At 43.9% G+C, this 27,094-nt stretch overlaps 1 protein-coding gene across 2 annotated transcripts in view; it reads left to right on the top strand.

The window, feature by feature from the left end:
- The window catches only part of Shroom3 (shroom family member 3), a 108,456-nt gene that overhangs the window by 76,150 nt on the left and 5,212 nt on the right, over window positions 1-27,094 (top strand). Inside the window, exons 4-8 of one of the 2 annotated variants that reach the window (XM_071614349.1) lie at window positions 1,636-4,855; window positions 8,967-9,040; window positions 12,830-13,717; window positions 15,063-15,569; window positions 18,501-18,651. In XM_071614349.1, the coding sequence (XP_071470450.1) occupies window positions 1,636-4,855; window positions 8,967-9,040; window positions 12,830-13,717; window positions 15,063-15,569; window positions 18,501-18,651 (4,840 nt within the window). Of the gene's footprint in view, window positions 1-1,635; window positions 4,856-8,966; window positions 9,041-12,829; window positions 13,718-15,062; window positions 15,570-16,478; window positions 16,843-18,500; window positions 18,652-27,094 lie in introns of those variants that run through there. The other variant, XM_071614350.1, reaches the window with a different exon arrangement.

Consider the following 27,094-nt stretch of genomic DNA (forward strand, 5'->3'; position numbering starts at 1 on the left):
CAAGATTGGGCAGCCCCTTTGGTTCAACCTCTGGTGAGAGCCTGATGGCGGACGGGTGCAATGCAATGGGAGTACCCGTGGGAGGAAGAGATTGCCTCTTAAAACAGGAAGTAAGGGGTTGGGCTCACTCTTCTAACACACCTCCTCTACCACCACTAGAGCTTCCACTAAAGCTATCCTAGTCCCTTCCCAGGCCAGTTCTCCCAGTGATCTCAGAACCTCCCCTAAGGCCCCATGTCTTTAAAAAGTTCTGTACCATCTCCAAACAGCAACACCCTAGGGACAGACTTCCAATACACAGACCTTTGGAGAATAACCACATTCAAACCATAACAAAGTGTGATTGCTGGATATAAGAGTATGTTTTAGTTTTGTAAGAAACCGCCAAACTGTCTTCCACAGTGGCTGTGGCTTTTTTGCATTCCCACCAGCAATGAATGAGAGTTCCTGTTGCTCCATATCCTTGCCAGCGATTGGGGTCGTCAGTGTTCTAGATTGTGGCCATTTTACTGAGTGTATAGTCGATAGCCTATTGTTTCAATTTGCAGTTTCCTAAGGACAAATGGTGTGGAGTATCTTTTCTTATGCTTGTTTGCCATCCGTGTCTCTTCTTTGGTAAGGTGTCTATTAAGTCTTTGGCTAAGTTTTTGAAATCAGATGTTTGTTTTCATATTGTTAATTTTTAAGAGTTCTTTGTTGAAGTATATCTTAAGTTTATAATTTTTAAAACTACTCATGAGTAATTTTGTTTTGAGCAAACTGTGGAGTATGCAGTGCCAAGATTGAGAGTCTCTTCCCCTCTCCCCCAGCCAGGGTCTGAAACGCACCTGAAGAAGCCTGTAAATGTGAAGCTCCCACCCTCCTAAATGCACAGAGGTTTTTGCTCCAGATTTGGGAAGTCACTCATAGGTGATGGAATCCCAGCCCCAGGGTCCTCCTGTGATTCAGATTCCTTTTAAAGCTTTCTTCTCCTTTCCTCTCTCCCTCACTTTCTCATCAGCATTTTCTGACTCAAATTTTTCTATTTCTCTCATTCGGCTTTGTGTTTAGCTTTCTCACCACAAACAAATTGTCTCTAGTACAGTTGACATTCCAGGAAGATTGCCAGACTGTCTCTTTCAATTCCTTAAAAAGGAAAGATATTAACTAAAAACATACACATGTGCACACCAAGTCTCCCTTATCCGTCACATGCCTATTTTCTAACTAAGTTTTTCTCTTTCTTCCAACAAACAGCTCCCACAGATACAGAATTTCATTCTCTATCACTCTCCCTCCTCTTCCTCTCCTTTCTTTCCCACCTCTCCCATTTTTTGGCACTTACAGAATGTCATTTTCAGCATAGCAAGTTTCATCAGTTGTGCTGCCTGTGCTCAAAGGCCACATGCCTTCCTCTGTGCCCCTAGCAAGCCTGGGTGATTAATTAGAGGCACATAGGCTACAGAGTTGGACAGTCAGTCCTAGTGATGACACAGAAGGAAGCTGAGCAAGGCCCAAATATGGCCCTTTATACCCACCCTTCCAAAACCCAAACATCCTGCACAAGAGTATATTTATAAGCTGGGTCCTGTGCCTGAATGCTACTAAATGATAACTGCTTAATGGTGCTGACTGCTTTCTTACCGTTTCTTCCAGCTCCTCTACAAGTGACCTCTCCAACTATGACCATGCTTATCTGAGGCGGAGCCCTGACCAATGCAGCTCCCAGGGGAGCATGGAGAGCCTGGAGCCCAGTGGGGGATACCCATCCTGCCATCTTCTTTCCCCTGCCAAGTCCACCAGCAGCATTGACCAGCTCAGCAATCTCCATAACAAGAGAGACTCAGCATATAGCTCCTTCTCTACCAGTTCTAGCATCCTAGAGTACCCACCCCCTGGCATCTCTGGCCGTGAGCGTTCAGGCTCCATGGATACTACTTCTACTCGAGGTGGCCTCCTAGAAGGGATGAGGCAGGCGGACATTCGCTATGTCAAGACGGTCTATGATACCCGGAGGGGAGTCTCAGCAGAGTATGAGGTGAACTCTTCAGCCCTGCTTCTTCAAGGTAGGGAGGCCCAAGCATCTGCGAATGGTCAGGGCCATAATAAATGGCATAGTGTTCCTCGAGGCAAGGGAACGCCATCCCCGTCCTGGAACCAGCAGTGCCCCAGTTCCTTGGAGACTGCCACTGAAAACCTGCCCCATAAAGTGGGCGCACCCCTGCCCCCAACTCGAAGCGACAGTTATGCTGCCTTTCGTCACCGTGAGCGGCCCAGCTCCTGGTCTAGCCTTGATCAAAAACGGTTCTGCCAACCTCAGGCAAATGCTTCAGGCTCCCTGAAATCATTCATAGAGGAACCACTGCATACTGTATTAGAAAGGAGTCCAGAGAACAGCCCCCCAGTGAAGCCTAAGCATAATTATACCCAGAAGGCCCAACCTGGCCAACCGCTGCTGCCAACTGGCATCTACCCTGTACCTTCCCTGGAGCCACACTTTGCCCAGGTTCCCCAGCCTTCTGTGAGTAATAACGGCATGCTGTACCCTGTACTGGCGAAGGAGAGTGGATATACGGCTGCTCAGGGAGCTTGCAACCAGATGGATACCTTTGATGAGAACGGGAACCAAAATGGAGCTAGCAGGCCTGGGTTTGCCTTCTTCCAGCCCCTAGAACACGACTCACTGTCCCCAGTGGAGAGGAAATCAGAAACTACAGCCAAGTATGTCCCCTACAGAGTTCATTTTTCTTCAGTGCCTGAAAACGAGGAGGATTCCTGCCTGAAGAGACATGTCACACCTCCCCAAGGCAGCAGCCCACATCCCAATGAGAGAAGAAGCTCCCATGGCGACAAACCAAGTTCTAACCGCCAGAGCCTCAAATCCCCTCAGGCTCAGGTTTGGCAAGTGGGTGAAGACAAGAAATCTTCCAGGCCCCCAGAGCCCTGGGAGGGCGATTTCCAGGAAGAAGACTATAATGCCAACCTCCGGCAGAAAGTAGAGAGAGACAGCTTAAGCCAGAACCTGTCAGGGAACTTTGGCAGGACCAAGACAGCCTTCTTATCCCTCCAGAACATTCCAGAGAGTCTAAGGAGGCAAAGCAGCCTGGAAGTAGGAGGGGGGCCCCAGGAGGGTTACCCTGGTGGCCATCCCACTTGTGGAGTTAACACTAAGGTGGAGGACCCCGGAAGGAAAGCTGTTCTTGACCACAGGGCCCACCTGGACAGGCCAATTTCCTACCCAAGGCCTGAAGGGAGAACCGGTACCTCAACCTCTTTCACTAGTTCAGACCCAAGGTATGAAGAACCGGCCACCCCACCACACCAACAGACATCCAGTCTGGGCCGGAGGAGACTCAGCTCAGGAAGCACCTCCACCCTTCAGGGCTTTCAGTACAGGAAGCCCCATTGCTCTGTGTTGGAGAAGGTTTCCAAAATCGAGCAGCGAGAGCAAGAAAGCTACAGAACCCCGAATGTGGGCAGCCCCACGTGTGGTCCCAACTACAGGCCCACTAGGACAGTCCCAACCTCCAGTACTTCTGGGAATGATTTAGAGGAGACAAAAGCCAGCATGCGTTTCTCGGAGCCTGCTGAGCCTCTAGGCAATGGGGAGCAGCACTTCAAAAACGGGGAGCCTAAGTTGGAAGAGGTTTCCCGGCAGCCATGTGGTCAGCAGCTGAGGAGAACTGCGGAGGGCAGCAGTGACCCCCTGCTCCGAGGCAGTGAGCCCCTGAGGCCGGACACTCGCCTACTCCGGAGCCAGAGCACCTTTCAGCTCTGCAGCGAGGCCGAGAAAGAAGCTGTTTGGGCAGACGACAGACCCGGCACGCCTGAGTCGCCCCTACTGGATGCACCCTTCAGCCGCGCCTACAGAAACAGTATCAAGGACGCCCAGTCCCGAGTCCTGGGAGCCACCTCCTTCCGACGCCGGGACCTCGAGCTGGGTGCCCCTGCTGCCTCAAGGCCCTGGCGCCCACGGCCTGCCTCGGCCCACGTGGGGCTGCGGAGCCCAGAGGCTCCCACGCCAGCCTCCACCTCCCCACACACCCCACGGGAGCGGCATAGCATGACCCCGGCCGAGGGAGGCCCAGCCCTGCCCGCACCCCAAACGGCTCGCAGAGGGGCGCGTCGGCGCCTGACGCCTGAGCAAAAGAAGCGCTCCTACTCGGAACCCGAGAAGATGAACGAGGTGGGGATCTCTGAAGAGGCTGAGCCTGCGCCCTTGGGCCCACCGAGGAAGGGGCTGCATTTTCCAGAGAGCACTGTTGCCGACCGGCGCCGCGTCTTCGAGCGGGATGGCAAGGCCTGCTCCACGCTCTGCCTGTCGGGGCCGGAGCTGAAGCAGTTCCAGCAGAGCGCCCTGGCCGACTACATTCAGCGCAAGACTGGCAGGCGGCCCTCCGCCGCCGCCGCCTACGGGTCCGCTGAGCCTGGGCTGCGGGAGCGCGCCCAGAGTGCCTACCTAATGGCCGGCCCCTCGGCCCCCGAAGGCCCCTGCCTGGCCTTGGCCTCCAGCCTGAGTTCCCTCCGGGAGCCTAGCATGCAGCCCCGCAGGGAAGCCTCCCTTCTGCCTGCGGCCGCAGAGCGCCACCGAGGATCCAGAGACCGCAGGAGCTCCTTTGCAGGTGGCCGCCTCCTTGGGGAGCGGCGACATGGGGACCCCCAGACCCAGAGGGAGCTGCGCAATGGAGATAACAGCGGACCAGGGGGCACCCAGAGGATGGACAAGACCTCTCGGGGGCCGTCCTCCTGGGGTGCAGTGGCCGGGAGGGCCGGGAAGTCCATGTCGGCAGAGGACCTGCTGGAGCGGTCAGATGTCCTATCTGTCCCTGTCCATGTGAGGTCCCGGTCGTCTCCCACGGCAGACAAAAAGCACCAGGTAGGTGCAGCCATCAGTTATTGGCCTAGGATTGTCCCTTTACCCCTGGAAAATTTAGTGGGGGTTCTCCTAGCCCCATTGCTCACACTTTGTTCAGTTTTCCTTTTAAATGCAGAAAAGTAGCATTTGTTTTCATGAGGGTTTTTTCCCTCAGTGCCTTCACCTGGTTCCTTTATAGATTCTTATGGACAGATACATAGAGATATAGGTAGATATAGATAGCTATCTTATGGAGTTCTCTCTCTCTCTCTCTCTCTCTCTCTCTCTCTCTCTGTGTGTGTGTGTGTGTGTGTCTGTGTGTGTGTATATCCATATCCCTCATTTTAAGAAGTTGCCCACCTCTCAGTGCAAGAATACATGGTGAGGAAAAGTTAGGAATTATTTTTGTGTGTGTGTTTTGCTCTCATTCCTTGGTTTCATGGATAGAGACTATGAATATTTTGAAGTTTTTAACTTTGCACCTTCTGTGTTTCTTTTGCTAGAATTATTAACATTGATTGTTATTGGTTATTGAGTTCCTGGCCCACACCTAAGTATGTACCTGGCCTTTAGCTGTTTTTACACTTTACAGTTATTATCTCAATCCTCAAGATAATTCTCTGTAGTGTGTTGTCCATATCAAGCCTGAGTGTGTATGTGTCTCTCCCCCATCCCCCCATCTGTGCTCTATCCTAATATGATTGGGAAATCAGACTTTCACAATCTCACATCAAAGCACTTTCTTAATAAAGGCTCCAAACTATGGAAAGATTATAAAGTGCTTTCCTCTGGAAATTTTAAGTATAGCTAGAACCAGAATCTGGGCACTCAGAAGAACCTGGCAAGAAGCCTGTTAATTTCCACAACGAATTCTTAGCCCATCTCAGGCAGTGCTTTCACCAGAGATCACATGGCTCCCTTCCCACCTAAGGTTGGGAATTCACACAGCCTGACACCTGCTCAGATATTGGGCAATTCAGGGCCTCTCCGTAGCCAGCTTGGGATTTTTCTGAAACATGCAGCCTCCCATTTTCTGTCCTTTTGATTCCCCTTCATTTGAAGGGTATAATTGCAGAACAAATAGATATTAGTGATGGAGCTTAAATGCATATCAGACTCTTGCCTGTTTCCCCTTACTTTCTGTGAAAACTTTGGAAAACCTAACCTTTTTATAGTGGGTGGACCCTGCAAAACTGCAGAAAAATATCCAAAATTTCTGCTTCAGAGACAGAAATTTATACCTCTTCATTGCATATATTAAAATATAAACAATAAAAAGAAACCATTTAGAGAAATATGAATCCTGGTGGGAATTTGTTTCCAAGTGCAAAAGAGGACTCTTTTCTGGTTCACACTGAATTTGGGAAGAACTTCACATTTACTGGAGATGGTGTGACAAACATTACTTAATTGCTGAGGAAATTGCTCAGTACATGGCACCACAATGTTGGATGTAGGTTTGATTCTGTGGGATGCAGCTGCTAAGTCCTTTTTAGCACCTCTCAAACAGCACATAAACTTAGGCATAATTAACAGAAATGACTTTCAACAAAATGCAAAGTCACCAATAGCTAACAATGATCAAAATTTTAATATAGTTTTTTAAAAACTATACTGTTTTTAAAAAGTAGAATTAATTTTCACATCTATGTGATGAGGTACATAACTATTGTTATCTCTGCTATAAAAAAGGGAACCAAGGTCCAGAGAGGTACAAAATTTGCCCAAGGTAGTAGGGAACAATGTTTAGACCCCATACTGACTGACACCAGAGTCCTTAAGACACCATACTAGACTGTTTCCTTGAATAAAGAAAGGCAGAGGTGGGGAGAGGGAGGTTAGAGTTAAACTTAAGTCTTATATATGAAAATATCAGCGAATGAAAAGATTTCATTTTAACAATTATCAGTTACTATTGCTTACATTTAAATAAGATTTTCATATGGATTTTGAATTAATTTTAGTAGACACTTGGAACCAATAAGCTAAAGTAGACAAATATTGTTATCTTTATATTTTATCAGTCACAAAGACATTACAATGTCTTAACTTAAAACCTGAAAAAAGAGTAAGGATTGGGATTCAATAGACTTTAGGTTTAGTCTTAAGTGTGCTAAGAACTGGTGAATTTTAAATCAGTTTTGAGATAACAGAAATCAGATACTTAACAAGTTGGTATAAATCTATGCCTGGTGTTTCTTCCATAACCACTGCTTTTCCTTATATTTTCCTAACATATTTGTAAGCTTCTTACCAGTTTACACAAAATCAAGTTGTCTTTGGCGGTGAACATATGCCCAATCAAAGCATGAAACATAGCAGGGAGATATCCTCCTTGAGCTTCTACTAGGTTGGGAAGGCATTTTCTTTCTGTCCAAGTGGTATTTTGATAAGAAGTTTAAGGAATTCTCCTGGTAGCCTGTTTCTGGATCTAACTTCCTTTATTTTATGCATAGCCACATAAATATCAATGTAAGCTTGACATTCCAGGGACCAAGTCGTATAAATACAGAAGTCATATACATTCTTATACTGGAATGCAAACAATATAATATAATATTAAAACATATTTAAACTTTATTGCATTAGGAGCTCAAATGGAGCAAAGTGAGTATATTCATGTCAACAAAGGGAAGAGTGGTGGTGAAAACTTTAAAAGCACCATAAGTTTTCATGGAGTGCAGGAATTCCCATTCCATATGATGATATTTGAGGGAGTCAGAACACATGGAATTCATTTTTCTCAAAACATTCAATTCTGATTGCATCCATCCCAGCCACCATTTAACCTCTTGAAATTTCACAGGAAGATCTTGGACTTGAATCCTTGCTTCTCCATTTATTTAACTGTGGGCTACATACTTCTCTGAGCTGTAATTACACCCCTTCCCATTGTTATAAAGATCAAATTACAAAAGAAATGTCAAGTGCCCTGATATTCCAATCACATAATCAGTGGATTGCAAAGTAATTGGCAGAGAGTGCCAGAGAGTCTGAGACCCAGTATAGGGTAGCTACAATTATTAACATACCCAGGTGTTTTTACTGCTTCTACTTACTACCACTTTTGATTCTTTTTATTGCTTATTATTAGTACTTATACCACTGACCCAGGGGAAACAGTGAGAAAGAGAGTGAAAAAGCTCTTTGGACAGAGTAAATGTTAAAATTATTAAAATTTAGAGATTATATATGGACCTAATATTTTTAATACTGATACTGGGGATTGAACCTAGGGACACTCTGTAACTGAACTACACCCCCATCCCTTTTTATTTGAGACACAGTCTCACTAAGTTGCTAAGACTGACCTTGAATTTGCTATCCTCCTGCCTCCAAGTAGCTGGGATTACAAGAAAGCACCATTGCTCCCAGCTTAATTTTTTTTTTAACCAGTGTTTTATTATAACTGATTGAGAGTTGAATGTATCATCATCAATTGCAACATCATCAGCATCATGGACCAGTTCACATGGGACAGATTTTATACTATCAATTTCACACTTTATTGACCCTTCAGGACACCAGGATATAGTCTTAAGTATATATGTATATATGGGCCTGTCTATTCTTTTTTTTTGGTTGGTCCTATCTACTCTTAAAAACTACCCTCTAAAATGTCTGAGTTAATGATATCACATGTGCATGCAATTTTTCTCAGAGAATTTACTGTAACCTGATTACAAACCAGATTCATATCATTTCTGACCATTATTTGGAATGTTTGAGATTTTTGCAAAATTCAGTTACTATCCTTATCCCATATTTCCGTAAGATGCCTGGCCCATTGAATTCATTGTCACTATCATCATTATGTTTCCAGTATTTTAGTCATTTTGAACTCAGGAGGCAATTGTTATTGGATGTCTTTTACTTGGGAAGCATCCTTGTTGAGTGCTCCTGGTAAGACAGGCAAAATTTCAGATCCTGTCACTTTTGATGCAGTGGGATTAATAATACCTCCTGGAACTTTGAGAATTAAATGAGAAGGTATATAAGAGTGCTGTCATGGTACCTGACAATGGTAGGTCTCCAATAAGAAAGTTTTCCTTCTCCTTTGTACCTCTATTCCATTGGTAAATTTAAACATCTGTTTATTGGTGATAATCCCGTGCCTTTTCTGTGTTTCAAGGATGTTCTCCTGGGGGAAGACAGTGGCTTTGGTTTCGTGAAGGACCCATGTTACTTAGCTGGCCCTGGATCTAGGTATGTATGTGTAACTATGATGCCCTTGCCTGTGAATACTGCTGGAGTTAAACTACTCCTTTCAATAAGAAATTGAATGTGGTGTTGTGATCTTGCCTAGTGTCATATGCTGCCTTTTCAATTTGTCTAGGCCGTGGGGACTTTTTTACTTTGGGTTATAAATGACTTTTTCCTAAAAACAACACTTGTTAAAAGTGGGGTTTGAATGTGTGCTATTGAGGAAATATCTGACTTCTGACAGGTTTGGCATCAGAATGATTAATGGAGATATTCCTCTCAAGCACCATGGCTCTCATTCATGGGGCCTCATCTGTGTGCAGAGGATCAGGTCTGGTGACTAAAGTGCTAAGGAAAGAATGGACAGTTCATGAAAAGCATCACAGAGCAGGACAAACTCACAGGAGGCACCTGAACTAATAAACTCAAAATCATCATCTTTAGATACAGAGATAGAAAGTAACAGGCAAGTCACTTAAAAACAATTTGCCTTCAAGATCATATCTCCTAGGTAGAAAAATAGGAACATAGTAGAAATTTCCAGAGATATTCCCTGAAGCACGTCTTATGTATAGTTTTAGTGCAGCATTATAGAGCTGTATGCTACAATTACTACTAATAATAAAACCATTTCAACATTTTTCATGTTTTTTCTTACCAGTTTCTTGATTTTTTTTAGTCCAGTCATTGTTTCTCTGTCCTCAATAACTCAATGCTGTCACACAGAAGCAGCCAGCATGACCGGGAAATGGGTATTGTTACCTACTTTAAAGCCAAGAGCAGCATTCCCTGGTATATGCCTTTGCTTTGGTAGCTATGTTGAAAGGGAGGAAGGAATTCAAGGTGAGGTTGAGGCTTTTGATTAGTTTGGTGCATTAATTAAAAGCTGGATACAAGAAAACTAACAGGGAATTAGAGCACTGCTAAAAGAGACTGGTTTGAAGTCAAAGGACTAAACAACAAAAAATCAAGTAACCCACCAAGCATGGTGGCACACACTTGTAATCCCAGCAGCTCAGGAAGTTGAGACAGGGGGATCGCGAGTTCAAAGCCAGCCTCAGCAAGGCTCTAAGCAACTTTGTGAGACCCTGCCTCAAAATAAAAATAAAAAGGGCTGGGGATGTGGCTCAGTGGCAAAGTGCCATGGGTTCAATTTTTGGTCCAAAAAAATAAAAATAAAAAAATAAAGTAACCCTATTTAAAAGTGGGCAGAGGACTTGAATAGACACTTCTCCAAAGATGTTACATAAATGGCCAACAAGCATATAAAAAGATGCTCAACATCACTAATCATCCTAGAAATGCAAATCAGAACCATGAGCTATCACCTCACACCCATTAGGATGGCTACTATATTAAAAAAAAAAAAAAGTGTTGGCAAGGTTGTAGAGAAATTAGAATCCTAGCACACTGTTCATGCATCATTTTACATTAGTGCAACAGTATGGAAAACATCATGGAGGTTCCTGGAAAAATTAAAAATATAATTACCACATAATTCAATAATGCCCCTCCTGGGTATATGTCCAAAAGATTAAAAGCAGGGTCTCAGAGAGATACTTGCACAACCACAGTTTGTAGCAGCTTTCTTCACTATTCTTAGTAGAAACAACTTAATCATCCATGGATGGGTGGATTTATAAACAAAATATGGTAAACACAGACATTAAAGTATTATTCAGTCTCAGGAAGGAAATTCTGTCGCATGCTACAGCATGGCTGAACCTCAAAGATGCTATACAAAGTGAAATAAGCCAGTCATAAAAACACAGAAACAGAATACAGAACAATGATTACTGGGGGCAGGAGGAAGGGAAGAATGGGAAGTTGTTAATTGGTATAGTTTCAGATTTGAAAGATATAAAAATTCTGGAGATATGATTTACAACAATGTGAACTTTTTTTTTTCCTTTACACATGGCAGGCAAGCACTCTACCACTTATACCCTCAGCTCATGAACATATTTAACACTACTGAACTGTATACTTAAAAATGCCAAAGTTGAAAATTTATATTGTAGTTTTTACCATAATAAAAAAAATATTTTTTAATGTGAAAATCTTGCTCTCAAAATTCATTCTTGAATATTAGGATTCATGGATATGGATCAAAAGATTTTATCTAAGCCCCTTCACACCTGATGATAAAAGGGACTTGGGCAAAATCTTTTTTTTAACCATAGAATTTGTCCCTGAGAAAAAAACAGCAATTATCATGAAGAATCGTGGTAACTATTATCTTCAAAAACACAACTATAATCTGGGCACAATGGCACACACCTGTAATCCCAACTATTTAGGAGAGTGAGGCAAAATGATCTCAATCTGGTAGGCCAGGCTTGGCAATTTAGTGAGACCCTACCTCAAAATAAAAAAGTAAAAAGTGCTGGGAGTGTAGCTCAATAGTACTGAGGCCCAGGGTTCAGTCCTTAATACCATAAAAATAAACAAATAAAATATATAACTTTTGTGAACCAGAGTTAACACAAACTAAGCTCAAACATAAACTGAAAGCAAAGTTCATTAGACAGGACCTTTAAAGGATAATGTCATGTGAAGAGCAGAATAGCTCATCTTAGGTGTAGAGGGGTTCCTGATAAACTATCTTCTTGAAGGGGTCTGTGATGGAAAGGGGGGCTTGCATCTGAGAGAGAGATGGACTCTTTATTCAACCATCTGCATCTATAACAAAGAAAAAAGGCTTGAGAAGAGCTAATTTGGTCTTTGCGGTCTTTCCCTTCCATATGCTGCATTATCCTCGCCTGACACGTGGTTTTGTGGCAGACCCCGTACCACTGCTCTGATGTGGTCTGATATGGGACGGAGGCACTGCTCCTCATAGGAGTCAAATCTGTGAAATGAAAAGTGCCATCTGCTCTCCAGATTTCCTTGCAGAGCCAGTCAGGGAAATACAGATATGGAATTCACAAACGATGGATGTGCTGGAGCTTTCTTTCTTATCCTCACAGTAACTTTTGCCTCACAGGCAGGCAGTGCTGCAGACTCCATTTTGTCTCTTCCTTCATACACAGTAACGAATGTATCTGGAATTGTTGGGTTTTCTGTGGCAGCTAGAATCTTGGGCTCAGTATGGGGTAGAATCTTGGGCTCAGTATTCAGAGCTGTAACCCTTGTGTTTACCCCGTTGCAGATCACTCAGTTATTCAGAAAGTTTAAATCACCATGCACCATGCTTGCTTATTATGTCAGTCTTTGTTTCCAGAGGTAATGCTTAGTAGCTCCTTAGGTGAGGCTCTCCTCTCCTTTTTATTTTTCATCTTAGGAAATGAAAACACTAGGAGATTCAGGGGCAGTTATAAATAAAACCTTCAAGTCCAGCAGCCCGTGCAGGTGCTCTCCAGGCAGACCTCTTCCTTGGGGTCCTCCTGGGAGAGAATGAGGCAGCAACCTTTTTCCCCCGGCTCCAGCAGCTGTTTCTCAAAGTAGTCCTAAAAGGAGCTGAAGAAGTGTACCACGTATTTCCCTTGATGTCCTGCAGCCTGTGCTCCAAGGCCACCTTGTGTGTGTATGTGTGCAGGCAGCGGGGCGTGAGGAAGGGTTCATAACAGGAGATGCCATGAACGCAGGCTGTTCCACACGTGTTCCTGTTGGGGCTTATGCCTGTCTGATACTTCAGCCTGGTTCTGTTTACAAGCAGCCACAGGAAGAAGTATGCAGCTTCTTATTGGGGGGTGGGGGGGAGTTCTTCCCATCAAATGTATTTCTTGTCTGTATAACGAATCTTGGGCTCAGTATTCAGAGCTGTAACCCTCGTGTTTACCCCCGTTGCAGATCACTCAGTTATTCAGAAAGAGGCCGAGAAGAGATGCCATTGTCAATTCACCATCCTACCGCTCGTTGGGGTGGCTCAGGCTGCAAAGCAACTGGTGGTTCCTCAATTGCTAATGAGTGTCCTGGAGCCCTGGACCACCCAAGGCAAGCCAGCAGAATGTCTTGCCCCAGGCCACTACCAGTAGGAACACAAGGGCATCTCATAGATGCCAGCCCTTCAGCCCTGACCCCGCTCAGCTCCCCTCTGCCTCCATCCATTCCCTCTAGCTGCTGCTCACAGCTTGCCACTGATCAGCAGACTGCAAGGGATGGGCAGGCAGGTCGACAGCCTGTTCCTCCCTATGTCCCTGTGGTCACCCACAGAAGCAATGGTCACACCCTGACCCAGCCTTCCAGTCCAAGAAGCTGTGAGTTCAACATCCCAGAACATGGGGTAGAAGAGGGAGCATGGAAGAGAGTCTCCCTGCCTCAGCGGCCACCACCTTCCCGAGTAAAATGGGCCCACACGGTCAGAGAGGACAGCCTTCCTGAGGAAGCCTCCTCGCCTGAGTTTGCAAACCTGAAGCACTATAAAAAGCAGCCTAGTCTTTCAAGTTCATGCAGCACTTCTGACCCAGACACTCCAGGGAGGATCTCTCTCCGAATATCCGAGTCGGTCCTTCAGGCCTCCCCACCACCTCGGGAAGACTATGATGACGAAGTGTTTGTGAAGGACTTGCGCCCCACAGCCACCTCTAGCCCTACATCTGAAGCTCTTCCCCCACCCCCACCCCCTCCACCGAGCCAGGAAACCCCAGTGAAATGCTCGGATGACTTCCCCCCACCTCCTCCCCAAGCTGTGCATGAGGCGGCGCTGGACAGCGAGGCTCAAGAGGGTTCCAGCAGCAGGTGAGAGTGGCCTCTGGGTAAGGCAAGCCTTTGGCTGAGGAGGAAGAGGGTTTCCTTCATTAATAGAAGGTTCTCATGTCCAGGTTTTGTAGATCCTTCTGTTGGCCTCAGGAGCACCCTGGGATGGAGATATTTTCATACAAACTCAGCTCATGAGTTGGCAGAACTGCCTTATTTGTTGTCCTTGTGTGGTAGTTATGCTCTTGTTTATTGGATACCAAGGGATGAGTAGTGAAAATGAAAGCCAAAACCCAGGGGGCACATTTCACTTCCATGAGTGTAATAGGTTGAAGGGGTCTAAATAAAGCCCATTCCCCTTCCCTGGCTGAGTTCTGAGTCAGTTAAATAAGACAAATTAGGAAGGTGTATAGAAGGCAAAATACCACTTTTTTTTTTTTTAACGGATAGATGAACATTGAACAGTATGGCTTCTGTCTGAATGTAAGGGTGTCTTCTGATACTGAACCCCCAAACTAAGCAGGCTTACTTTCCATGCTTAGACACACACACACAGTGTGGAGGCAGCTGCTCTGTCCAGAGGTAACCCATGTCCACAGAAAGGAATAAAAAATAGAGCTAAGCTGGGTACGGTGGCACACACCTCTGATTGCAGCACTCTGGAGGCTGAGGCAAGAGGATCCTAAGTTCAAGGCCAGCCTCAGCAACTTAGCAAGACCCTTAGGAGATGTGGCTCAGCGGTTAAACATCCCTTGGGTTCAACCCCTCCTGGTACCAAAAATAAAAACAAAAAGAATAGAACTAAAGGTCAGTGATGCTGAGGTAAAACCTCCTCTTGCCCCAGGCCACTACCAATAGGAACACAAGGGCATCTCACAGATGCCAGTCCTTCAGCCCTGACCCCGCTCAGCTCCCCTCTGCCTTCATGCATTCCCTCTAGCTGCTGCTCACTCACTGCCAGAGCAGGGAAGGAGCATTCCCAATACATAGGCCCTAAGACAAGCGATCTCTCAGAATCCCCAAATACAAAACGAGGGTAGCATCCTCTGAACACCACAGAAATGACTTACTACCACTACCTCCTCTTCACCTCAGCCTTTTAGAAAGCTCTGGAATATAATAGCAACATTGCCCAACATTGAATTCCTACTGAATCCGTCTCCCTCAGGAGATGACAGCCTTTCTGGAACCTACTGCTGTACTTGGGAGAAGGTCCTTTAGAGCCCCATGGTTTGGGGGAGGATAACCTCAGAAAAGTGACGCTTCACCCCACTCCTAATATGGGAAGCTGCAGCCCTGAGGCAGAAAGCCTCTCCCTCGCTCTTCCTCCACACTCTGTTGACTCTTCTCTTGCCATTCTCCCCCCCCCCCACCCATATACTTACAGCGACAGCAAATTTTCCAAGGTGACAACTGCAAGGGAAAGACACATGCCTGATGCACTCCCTCTGGTAGGTGGTCAGATCCTGGCTTCCAGACCCCAGACTTCTGTCAGAGGCTCAGAGACCAACAAGTCCAACCCTCCCTCCTTCATGAGTCTTCAGCCTCAACTTGCTGGATCTCTTGGAAAGCAGCCAAGCCCGGGGCAGCCACCTCCCAGCCGAACCCAAAGCCTCATGCATGAACCAGTCAGTGTAACTCAGGGTTTAGAAAAGAAAGGTAGTTCTGATCCTCAGAAGACCTCAGAAGACATCAGAACTGAGGCTCTGGCCAAGGAAATTATCCACCAAGACAAATCTCTGGCAGACATTTTGGATCCAGACTCCAGAATGAAGACAACTATGGACCTGATGGAAGGTTTATTTCCCCGAGATGTTAACTTGCTGAAGGAAAACAGCATAAAGAGGAAGGTCATGCAGAGAGCTGTCAACTGCCCAGGACATGAAGGCAAGAGGTAAGTCCCTGGAAATGGCCTAGAGAAACAATTAATCTCCTATTGTGGGGTGATTAGTCTAGGGATGCTTACCTGATGTTTCCTACTTCCATACATCCCTAACACATCCCATCTCAGATCCCTGACGTTCCATCTCAGCCTGGGGATTCAGATGTGGGACAGAGGCCCAACAACAACACAAATGATAGCAATAGTAATAACAATCGTCATTAATACCCCTGTATCAAGCATTGCATCAATTTCTTTATTTAAGCATTATCTCATTTAATCTTCATAAGAACTTTCCGAAATAAAACCTGCCAGTTTTATTTCTGATTCAAAAATGAGGAAACCGAAGCTCAGAGGAATTAAGGCCATTCTCCACTAAGGCATAGACTATGTGAGGGATGATCCCTGGACTTGAACTCAGCCCTTAGCATTGACCCAGTGCCCTTAACTCAGAGAATGCGCAGGTGCCCATTCTCTCAGAGTTGTTCTTGCAGAGAGGCCTCTGGGACTCGGTTCTGAGAAAGAAGCAAGTACAAGTATGGGCATGGCTGAGGCCACCCGAGGCTGAGGTTGAACGTGGTCTTTCTAAAAAGCACGTGAGCCTAGAGAAATAGATCCATTTACTACACTAAACATTCCCCTTTGAGGCATTAGGGTGAGTATTTGCTCAAATCCTGAAAATCAAGAAAGGTCCACATAGGACTCACTCTTCTGAATTTGCTTAGCCCCTTAGCCTCTGCTCCTACATCTCCCTGAGGCACATTTTGACTGGTCTGGCATGTCTCCCTGCCACAGTGAAAGAACACTCTGTGTTTCTTTTTCTTTTGATTTCTCCTGGATATTTTCTTGCATGTGTGATTTCCTTAAAGGACTACAATGAGAATGATTTAGAGTGGTTTTTATTTTCTTTTTAATTTTCAGTGAAAACTATGTGGATCAACAGACTGAGACTCAGCATTTAGCAGTTTCTAGACTAAATAAAAACAGACATTTCATCCCAATTTGGACTTGCATTTTAGAAATTTATAGCTGATCCTAACTAACTTACTAATGGGAACGCCATGTTTTATTTTTTAGGGGAGGGAGAGAGGAAAGAGCTATGTAGTACTTACAAGCTGTTTTGTTATCAAAGGCTCTCCTGATTCAAGATCTTATGGTCACTTGGCCCAACCTCTTCTTTTTGATACGTGGGTACAGAGACTAAGGTGAGGTGGTTTACCCAGGCTCCTGTGTTCAGCAGACATTACTGAGCACTTGCAACAGGGCAATCCACTGGATGCCGGGGGGCCCCAAAGATGAATTTTTGGTGGCTGTGCCAATCAGTTCATCACATGTGGTTATACTCGGTTCATTCTGTTATTTGATCACTCACTGTAAAAAAAAGACCAAAGTAATTTAGAAATACATCCTTAGAAAAGTATTGCCATCACGAACATGTGTCTATTTAAAAGTGAAATGGTCTTGAAGCATTTGCAGCCCTGAGATGCTCTGGAGATGTCAAAAGGATGGCAGACGCCATCTTCTGGTGAAAATGAGCATTGTCCTGTTGTGAGTTTTAATCAGATTCCTGAGAAGCCCACATGTGACAGACACAATGGATTCTCTCATAAAAGTTTAAAACAAATATTGTCGAAGACCTTTTTCCTATTTTTTAACCAACTGGATTAAATGTAGATGTGTTGCTCAGAGGGTAATCATCAAGCAGGAAACCAGTAAGTATTATTTATTTTTGTGGTTCTTTATTCCATAGTAGAATGAAGCTATTGTGAAATGAAGTAATGAAAATTCCTCTCCAAGAGAACCTAACTTAGAGTCATTTATTAGGTGGGTAGGATCTGAACTCTTGAAAGGCAACCTGATTACAACAAAAGATGATACATTAGAAATCAGGTCTGTCAGTTCCTAGTTTTTCCTACAACCTTCAAGGACTTCCCCAAACCTGCCCCATTGCATAATTAATGAGTAGATTTTACATTCTATATTATTTCTCTGGGGATTGATAAGCTCCGGATTTCCCAGGCTCACCTGGGGTATCAGACTGAAGAGGAAAACTTTTAAGTGTCTAAGCAACAGTACAGTGGGTATCAGAAAGGTTATAGGTAACAAAAGAAAAGTAGGAGATAACTAACCTAAAACCTAGGACTTATGCAGCATCTTGAAAATTATTCCATAGCAGTTAAGCCATGGCTGTGCATTGTCTTTCTATGAAGCAGGCAACATTTTTCCTATATTTATTATAAAAGGAGAAACGTACAAATGCCGCAGTCTGGCTGGGCACAAATGCACGAGCCACCACACAGCTTGTAGATTCAAACAGCAACTCTTTATTCCCGAATTCACACCAGCCGTCTTCAATCACGTTCTGGGGAAATCCACGCTCTCTGCCCAAATCCACCCCCACTGGGCTTCTGTCTCCCCAAAAATACTGTCTGAATCCCGTGAGAACTCAAGGGGAACTCAGGCAGCAGGATACGCCCTATTCCCAGCAGGAATAACCTTAAACCTTAAACCTGGAACCTAAACCATGAACGCCCTAAACTCGGATCCGCCTTGGTCCTTGAGCAAGGTCACCTTAGATGCAATGTCACTGCAAAATGTCCTATTTCCTCGAGTCCTTCCACTAAGCAACATGGGGTACGCTGGCAAGGAAATTGTCATACCTACTTGGCTAATGGCTCCCAGCATACAAAGAGGTAAAATGACTTGCCAGAGGGTTCTGGCAAGGCCACAGTCCTGACTTCCACTCCATCCCCAGTATGGCCTTCCATGGTTTTTCCATTCTGGATTTGCCTGGCTTCATGCATTTGTAAAAACTACTAATTTATCCTGATCTCCAGGGAGGAAACCAAATAGAACTTTTTACATATTTATGAATAGACAGACCATTTTTGGTGATGAAGTTTGTGCTAAGTGCAGCTGTACTTTGTGTTCTTTATGGTCCAGGAGTGAAGACAAGGAAATGGTGGGCACATTGGTCAACTGCTCTGCCTACTACAGTGTGTCTGCTGCCAAGGCTGAGCTTCTGAACAAAATCAAAGATATGCCAGAGGAGGTGGCTGAGGAAGAGGAGCAGATGGATGTCAATGAAAAAAAGGTAAATAAAGAATGAGGTTACCCTTGTTCTTCTTCCCCAGAAAGATTGTCAAGGTCCTTATAATTAGCAGGGCTACTGGCCAGTAGGGCAGGAGGTCAAGGAATCTGTCATATCATCAGATTTTACCAAAACCACTATTAGACTTTGGATTTGCATGGCACTTGAACCAATTTTTTCACAGCTTTCCTGCAGGTAGGCATGATAGGTCAGCTACTGTCATTTTCATTTTAACATATGACAAGAGTGATGCTTAGAGGAATGAAGTTATTTCTTAAAAGTCTCAGAAGTAGACTGGGACCTCGGTCTCCAGCCTCCTAGACTAGCACAGGGATCTCAGCAGTCTGAGTAATTTTCATTTTATATTTGATGGTCAAAAAGATAGCTAGAAAAATCTGTAAAATTTGTTTAGGAAAAGAGAATCCAATTGTTGAAAGACACTTCTGAGAAAAAGTAACATTAACCTTTGTTTGTCTATTCCCAACTCTGTTTGCAATACCTTAATGAAGAACTTGAAAGCACGGGATTGGAATGTACTTGTTAGCATTTGGTACTCCTACAGAAATTTTAAATGTCAGACATTTTTAAAATGACCATGCTGTTGCTGTGGTCTTCCCACCTGCCATGGAGATCTAAGCTGGGCTGTGTCTGTAGGAAAGAGAGTTGTTGCCGTTCCGCTTTGCCTATGACCCCAGAGAGGCTGCCTTCCACCAGGCCTGCTGCTCTCCTCACATCTCAGACCTGTGTGCTGCCAAAGGACACTCAGAGCTTGCTTCTTTGGAGGATGGTGTTTAGTTGCCCTCATTCCAGGAGAAACTCTCTCATGTGATTTTATTTCATTTATTCCACAATATGTATCCCAAGCCCGCTTGGTAATCTGTTGGAAATGAACCAAAACAGGATATGGACCCCAGGGCAGGAGGGATTTAAGAAGCACTTGGGTCCATGTATTCTTCCCCTTGCTGCTCCAGCCCTGTGGGTTGAGGCTGGGCGTGCAGACATTGGCGTTTATCCCTCTCAGTCCTGGCTTTATTGCTTATCTCCTGGTGTCTCCCTCTCTGCAGAGCACCTCCATTTTATGGATCCTGGGGTTGGAAAAAAACCCACTTTACTCTTAGTCTGTGTTTATCCCAGTTGGTCTGTGTTTATCCCAAAGAAGAAGCTATCTAAACACTATTAGATGCAGCAGGTTGCCATGACATCTTCAGCCAAACATTTTACAGACATTTTTGTTGTCTTATTTTCTACATGTAGACACACCTACATTACAGTAACAGTGTGGCAGGTGACTTGTTGCTTTTCTCCCATTTTAATTTTGTTTTAGCTGCTTTTTCATCACTTTATTATCACCCTCTCACTCTGAGGATGAGGTGGCAAAAAGTATTTTTAGACTAAGAATATGAAAAAATAATGTATTAATTCGTCCTCACAGGAAACAAGTAATAACACTATGTTTCAGGTATGAACTGTGTTATTTATTTTTACTTATTTATCTTTTACACAGTGCTGCATATATTCCTTATTTATACTAAATCCCACTGACTCCTCCTGTATTGGCATATTTTACACTAAAATAGTCAGAATTAAAGAACTTGAGTGCTGGGGTCACACAGTTCATAATAGTAGAGTCAGATTTTAACCTTAAGTCTGTTTGACCCCAGAACCTGCTAAAAACTGCTCCAAAGTCAGCTGTCTCTAACCCTCACAGCCCTGGAACTGAGCTAAAATGGAGATCGTCTGAGTATAATTAACTAGACCCAGAGTCTGAACATAAAACCAATTAAATCCCATTTTAATCCAAAAATATCAGGACAGTAGTATCAGCCATTTGAGGCCCGAGGAGCTTCAAGTCATTTACCGTGCCTTCAAATGAAGCATCAGGCTTCAGAAGACAAAATCCCACTCCCAGGGTACGGAGGGGCACCAGGGAGAAGCTGTCTCCCAAACAGGCCCATAATCCAGGCCTTACACCTAGTATGTACAAAATGCATGCTTGCTGAATGACATGAGAAAGGGCAGAACCCCGGCGTTGGATTGTACCAAGAAAAACGTCAAAAGTACACTGTGAAAGATCACAGGTAAAATGACTGGGGTTTAATAAAGTTAAGCAAGTAGCTTGACTCTTTTTGACCCTCAGTGTTCCTTATGAAACAGTGATGGTGATTCCTCACATGGCAGTTGTGGGGACAAAGTAACTAACATACACTAACATGCTGTTTAGGCTCTAAGATACAAGACGGCAGGATGCTCCTATCCTGTTCTCAGCAGAGAGATTCTTAAGGTGATGCCATCCAGAGAGGCAGTGTTGATGCATCTTGTGTTTTCCACGTTAAGATGCTTGTTGTAAGCCGGCATCTTGTTGCCAAGGGGGCTGGAGAGCACTTAGTTTTCCTAAACCAGCTACTTACGAGGAAAAGCAACTCACAATTGTTCTTTCTCTTCACCCATAGCACCAGAAAGATAGAAACTTGCCCCTTGGGTTTATCTGGTCCTACAGGGAGGGAGAAGGATGAGAATAGGATATTTCGTTGGGGAGGGTCCTAACAACCATCAGAGGTATTTTGGTTTCTTCTTCCTTCAGTGATGGAGCCTTTGGACTGGTGCAGTATTATGGGTCTTCTGATGGATGGATGTACCATTGTAGGGAAGCCCAGAGAAACAGGACCTAATCCAGAGGGTGGAATCAAGGGAGGCTCCCTGGAGGAAATAAAACCCAAGCTCAGTGTTAAAGAATGTGTCAGAGTGAGTCAGGACAAGAGAAAGGGGTCATTTAAGACCAAGGGAAAAGCACTAGGAGACCCCAGAGAGATAGATAAAAAAGCACAGAGAAGCATGCAGGTAGATAGTGCAGAAAAGATACTTCAGGTAATGTGGAAAAATAATAAAGTCCACATAAATGGTAGATGACGAGGCCCTCAGGATCCACAGGGGCCAGAACGTCATGGAGATCACACAAGATTTTGTGTAAAATGCTGAAGTTCAGATTTTATCCTGTGGCAGTGGAGAACTCTGCTATCAGTTTTGTGTTTGTTTTAAAGAACTACAAGTTTATAAATGTGTAATAGAATTTCCATTAGTATCACTTAACATCTGATTTGGAAACAAAATGAGCTTTAAATAATGATAGTATTGAAGGAATCTATTAATGTGTTCAGCATTAAGTTCAAAATGCAATTTTCTCTGCTGGGGGTGGTGGCACATACCTGTAATCCAAGTAGTCAGGAGGCTAAGGCAGGAGGATCAAGAGTTCAAAGCCAGCCTTAGCATTTAGTGAGACCCTATCTCTAAATAAAATACAAAAAGGGCTGGGGATTTGACTTAGTAGTTAAGTGCCCCTGGGTTCAATCCTGGTATATTAAAAAAAAAAAAAAAGCAATTTTCTTCCTAACATGTAACAAGCTTTTCCTAATAGTGGCTTAAAAATTGATGCTTGGTCAGTATTCTGAGGCAAAGTATAGGCTTCTACCTTTTGTAAAATAATAATTCATTATCTAATATTTAAAGTTATCAAAAGCCTAAGATATTTCTAAGCATGAAACTCAGTAAAAACTATAGCTTCACTCTTGACATTTTCACTGGATATGGAATTCTGAGTTGAAATTTTAGTTTCAACACTTTAAAAAGGTTGTTCCATACTGTTCATATTCTTCTTGCTTTCCATTGAGAAATGTACAGTTATTTAAATATTTGCTTCTATATGCAATGGGTGTTTTCTTTGGCTTTTGGTAGTTTGATTATGATCTGTATGGACCTGATTTTCTTGAGTTGATCCTGTTTGGAATGTGCTGAACTTCTTGATTCTATAAATTTTTATCTTCCACCAAATTTGGGAGGTTTTCAGCCTCTATGTCTTTATATATTTTTACACCTTAACCTCTCTTCTCCTCTCCCAGTCCAGTGACACAATATTAGACCTTTTTATATTGACCAACAAGTCCCAGAAGCTCTGCTCATTTTTCTTTTTTTATGTCCTTTAGATTGGATCATTTCTGTTGGCCAGGGTCATGATACAGAAATGATGATAATCTCAGGACAGTGCAGTAATAGCAGTGAGAGACAGAGGAATTGATCAAAAATAGAGAAAAAGAAGTAAAAACAGGCAGAACCTGGTGACAGATTAGATGTGGGGGATGAAGAGAGGAAAGAGTCAAGGATGATTCCCCAGCTCCAGGCCTAGGTGGAGGTCATAACTGGAACAGAGAAAGCAAGGAGACCACTTTGGGGAGGGAGATGAGTTTAGTTGAAGAGATTTAATATTGTTTCTAGTATGTTATCCATTCTAGTCTGTTATCAGAAAGAATTCTGATAACTGGAACCAAGAGCCTATGGATAAGATGACATTCTGGTCACAAGCCTTCCCAAGAAAAATGTGGTAAAGAACGTTTTGGGGCAGAGAATGTGCTAGGGAATATTGGAAATGGCAGTCAAGTCCCCATGATCTTTGCACTCTGATCAGGTCACTCTGCATGGGAAGCAGGTTTGATCCCGTTGCTGTCCCAGGGACAGACACTGCCCTGACTCTCTCTGATGGAATTCCGCCAAGGGCAGCAATAACGTGCCGCAGCCTGGATCTTCCCACTTAAATCCAACACCACAGCCCACGAGGTAGAAATGGCTTTACCTAGCCCTCGTCATCACCTCAGTTCCACTCTGGTTCCATACCCCAGCCACTTGCCCAATCTTCCTATGTTATTCTCATTTGAGTGAAGAGTGTCCACAGAAGCCAAATGTGTTGGTAGTGACGTTGCTGGCATACCATGGGCACGAGTCCCCAAGCAGAGAGAGAAGCTGGGTCTTCCCCTCAAGATGGCTACCCAAGCAAGTGCTGTGCGTCCTTCAGATGGTGCCTGATTTTATGACGGCACACACACACCCCAACCTTGAATATGAATGATACTTTTCTAAAGTGCCTTATTTTGCTTGACCCTAGTGTTCCTATGAACTGTTTTTAATGTAATGATTAAAAGTATGAATCCTGGAGCCAGACAACCTGTTACAGGTTAAGTCTGTTCTAACTGTAGGGACTTGGACAAGTTCAGTAACCTCTACCTGCCTCATTTTGCTCATCAGAAAAATGGGGATGATAATAGTACCTGTCTCATCAGGTTATTGTAAGTAGTAACTGAAGAGAAAAACAATTGAACAGTGTCTGGCATGGAGAAAAAGCTCAATACAACATTATTATTAGTCTTAGGTGTTATCCCCTTGCTGTGGATCACTGAGACACAGAAGTCAAGTACCTTGCCTCATGGTGAGCTTTATGTCTGAGCCTGTCTCTGACTCATAGTCTGTGCTCGTCCTGAAGCTGTGAGGAAGGAGGGGAGGGCCCAGCAGGATATTTCTGCTTGCAGATGGGGAGGTAGGAGGGAGGGTCTGTTAAACTATATTTAGAGAAAGAACCCTTATAAATAGCATCTCATGCAGGCTGAGTTAACAGTTTATGCCAGAGGAGAAGCTAAATGGACAAATGTCAATGATTTTACAAATTAAGTAGCTCCTGAGAGACTAGGGTGTTATTGACACATGCACACACACACACACACACACACACACACACACACACCTGTTTTCCTATCCCTCACAGTGATTTCTGCTTAGTGTTTTGTTTTTAAGAGATCTGCCTAGCAAAGAAATGACTGTAGTACAATCAACTTTCCCTTTTTGTCCTCTTTGTTGCATATTTCTAACCCAAATTTGCACATTTAAGAGCTTGGTGGGAAAAAAATTCTTTTTCAAATACCATCCAAATATGCAATAGTCCCAGAAATGACAGAGATGCCCTCATAGTTACCCTGTTTTAGTGTCCATGGCTGAGCTGTGAGATACTGCATGGCAGCCCAGCAAATCATCCTCAACAGAATGTAGACTGGTTTTTCCCATCAGAAGCCTCCCCATACCACTCCTGGACATGTTTTTTCCTTCTGTTCTTTAGACCGTGGAATATACAGCAGGTTCCTGTGACACATTTTAGGATTCTACTCAGCATTGATGTCTTTGAAAACCAAAACCAGTTCTGGAAGGGAAAGACCTAGTAGATTAGACTAGCCTGACCTCCAGTTGCTGTCCACGGTGGCAGGTCCTTTTGACCATCCTAGAGCATTGAACATGCCGATCTCTTGGGAGCCTGATAGAGTTGAGCCAAGGTCAGCAGATCTCAGGAGAATGAGTTCTCCCCTCTATTCACCACTCATCCCAATGACTTTGTGTTTTTACAGTGCTGGGGATTGAACCCAGGGTCTTCTGCATTCTAGGCAAACGCTCTACTAATGAGCTACATCCTTGGCCCTGACCCTCTTACATGTGAGGCCAAACTACTTGTCCTCGTGGTTCTGTTCATGTGCAAATTGTTAATCATCACATTTGTCCCTTAAACTACCAGCCTCTGTGAGCCAAAATGAGAATTTTTTAAATGACATCAATTAAACTATTAAAAGTGCTTTGACCTCCTTCCAAGAATGACATGCAATGTTCATTTCAAAAAGAAGTCATAAATGTTTAGAGGAATAATGGAGATCATGAGACTGTTGTCTTTTCTTTCTACAATTCAGGGGTTTTTTAAAAAAGCATTTTCTAGAAATTTTATTTCTCAAGATGTGGGGTTGAAACATGCTGAAGATTTGAATGAGCAAAAGGCCTTTTCTGAGCGGAGTAATGTTTTGCTCAGTGAACTACCTCTTTGAGTTTGGTAGCCCAATTTTCTAGGAGAAGGTATCACCTGGTAATGTTAGCGTGACAAGCCTGGGAGCCGGACCCTACAAGATTAAAAACTCTAGGGCTGCCCTCATGTGGCCTCTTATGGCAGCCACTCTCATTGCCTGTCTGAAAAACAGGAACAGTGACATTTGACTTGCTTTGTTCCTGTCCAGTGAGAACGTTGAGCAAGGTTGGTTTTCCCCACTGCTTTCCTTCCCGATCCTTGCTCTTCTCTCAATATGAACTTATCACAACAAAGGGTCGTCATACCTTGCCAGGCATTTTAATGGTGGTACCTGCCATGCTGTCTTGCAGGCAGGTACCATAGCTGCCAGCCAGCAGTGCTTTTGGGGAAAACAATGGCATTTTCCAGGAGACAATAAGGAAAATTAAACAATTAACATTAGACATCATTCTCTTCCGACTGCATTTTTCTGGGCTCAGTCTTCAGAGGAGGAGTAAAATGCTTATACACTGGACATTTTTTTCCTACTAAAATTGTCTTTGGCTTTCCCTGGTTTGTTAAGACAAAGACTATAACCCACAAGATGGTGTAGCAGGGGTGAATTTTATAGGCCTTTGGAATTAGGCAGGTTAAGAGGGCCTTGGGATGTCACCATTCAAACCAGAAGTTGGACATTTCAGAGATATTGTGAACCTAACATTGAGGAACCTCTGGAGGTTCAGGTTTAAGATGGGCAGATTGTGGAGAAACAAATATTTCCCTGTAGCACTGTCACTGTATTCCTGATGGCCCTCTGTGGTGAAGCAATAGTAGAAAAAAAAAAAAAAGTTGTCCGAACCCTTCAATTCTGCTAGACAGAAATACTGATATCTTTTTCTTTGTTGTTACCCCAATCCTTTAAAATGAAGATATATTCCAACTCAAAGGTTGTACCTTGATTTTTAACCAGGCTTTTAATTGGAGCCACGTAATTTGGCCTTTAAGTGTTGTGTTTTAAGCTAGAAATCTTTTAGTGATCAATAAATTTAGAAGAAAGGACTGTATTCTTTTTCCATGTGGTCGCCTTAGGCTAAGAGAAAGATGAAAGGCTAATGACAAAAACCATAGAGTTTAATTTCTGTTGCAGCAAAGTAGAAGACATTTAATGTAAATGAACTCAGAGTTGAAACCGCTAAGGCGTTGACTTCATTCCTTCAGTTACATATATACTATTTGTGCAGCCCTGTTTCGTAAGTATTGAAATTTAGAATTAGGTTGTCAATGCTCTGATAAGGAGAGACAGTGAGGTGATGTAAAAAGAACAAATGGCTGATGCTGGAAAAGGTCCCCATGCAGTATTTCTGATGATCGCACGAGGGTGGGCCCCCAAGTCAGGCTGGCCGGCACTCAGGTTGGCCCTGCCCGCTGGTGCATGTGTCTTAGAACATTGCTTCACCTCAGTCTCGTATCCCCACTTGTTGTGTGTGGATAAGAGTCCTACAGTGGGGAGAGACTAGGTGAGATAATCAGCTTAGTTTTTCTTGGTGCATGGGCTTATAGTAATTGCTCTGCACATGGTGACTGTGACTAACAGTCCACTCCTCTCTCAACCCGGAACAAGTTTCTTCAGTCCTCTGACCCTTGACTTCTTTATTTGTAAATCAAGAAGAATGTCTGCCCTACCTGCCCACCTATCCACAGTATTGTTGAATCAGTTGAAAACCTGTCTTGAAAGGACTTTTAAATATTAGTTAACAAACCAGTTGGTAAAGCAGAGTGGTACACGACATGACACAGGGGAAAAACATG

The sequence above is a fragment of the Marmota flaviventris genome, chromosome 7, assembly GCF_047511675.1.
Source record: "Marmota flaviventris isolate mMarFla1 chromosome 7, mMarFla1.hap1, whole genome shotgun sequence".
Taxonomy (NCBI): Eukaryota; Metazoa; Chordata; class Mammalia; order Rodentia; family Sciuridae; genus Marmota; species Marmota flaviventris.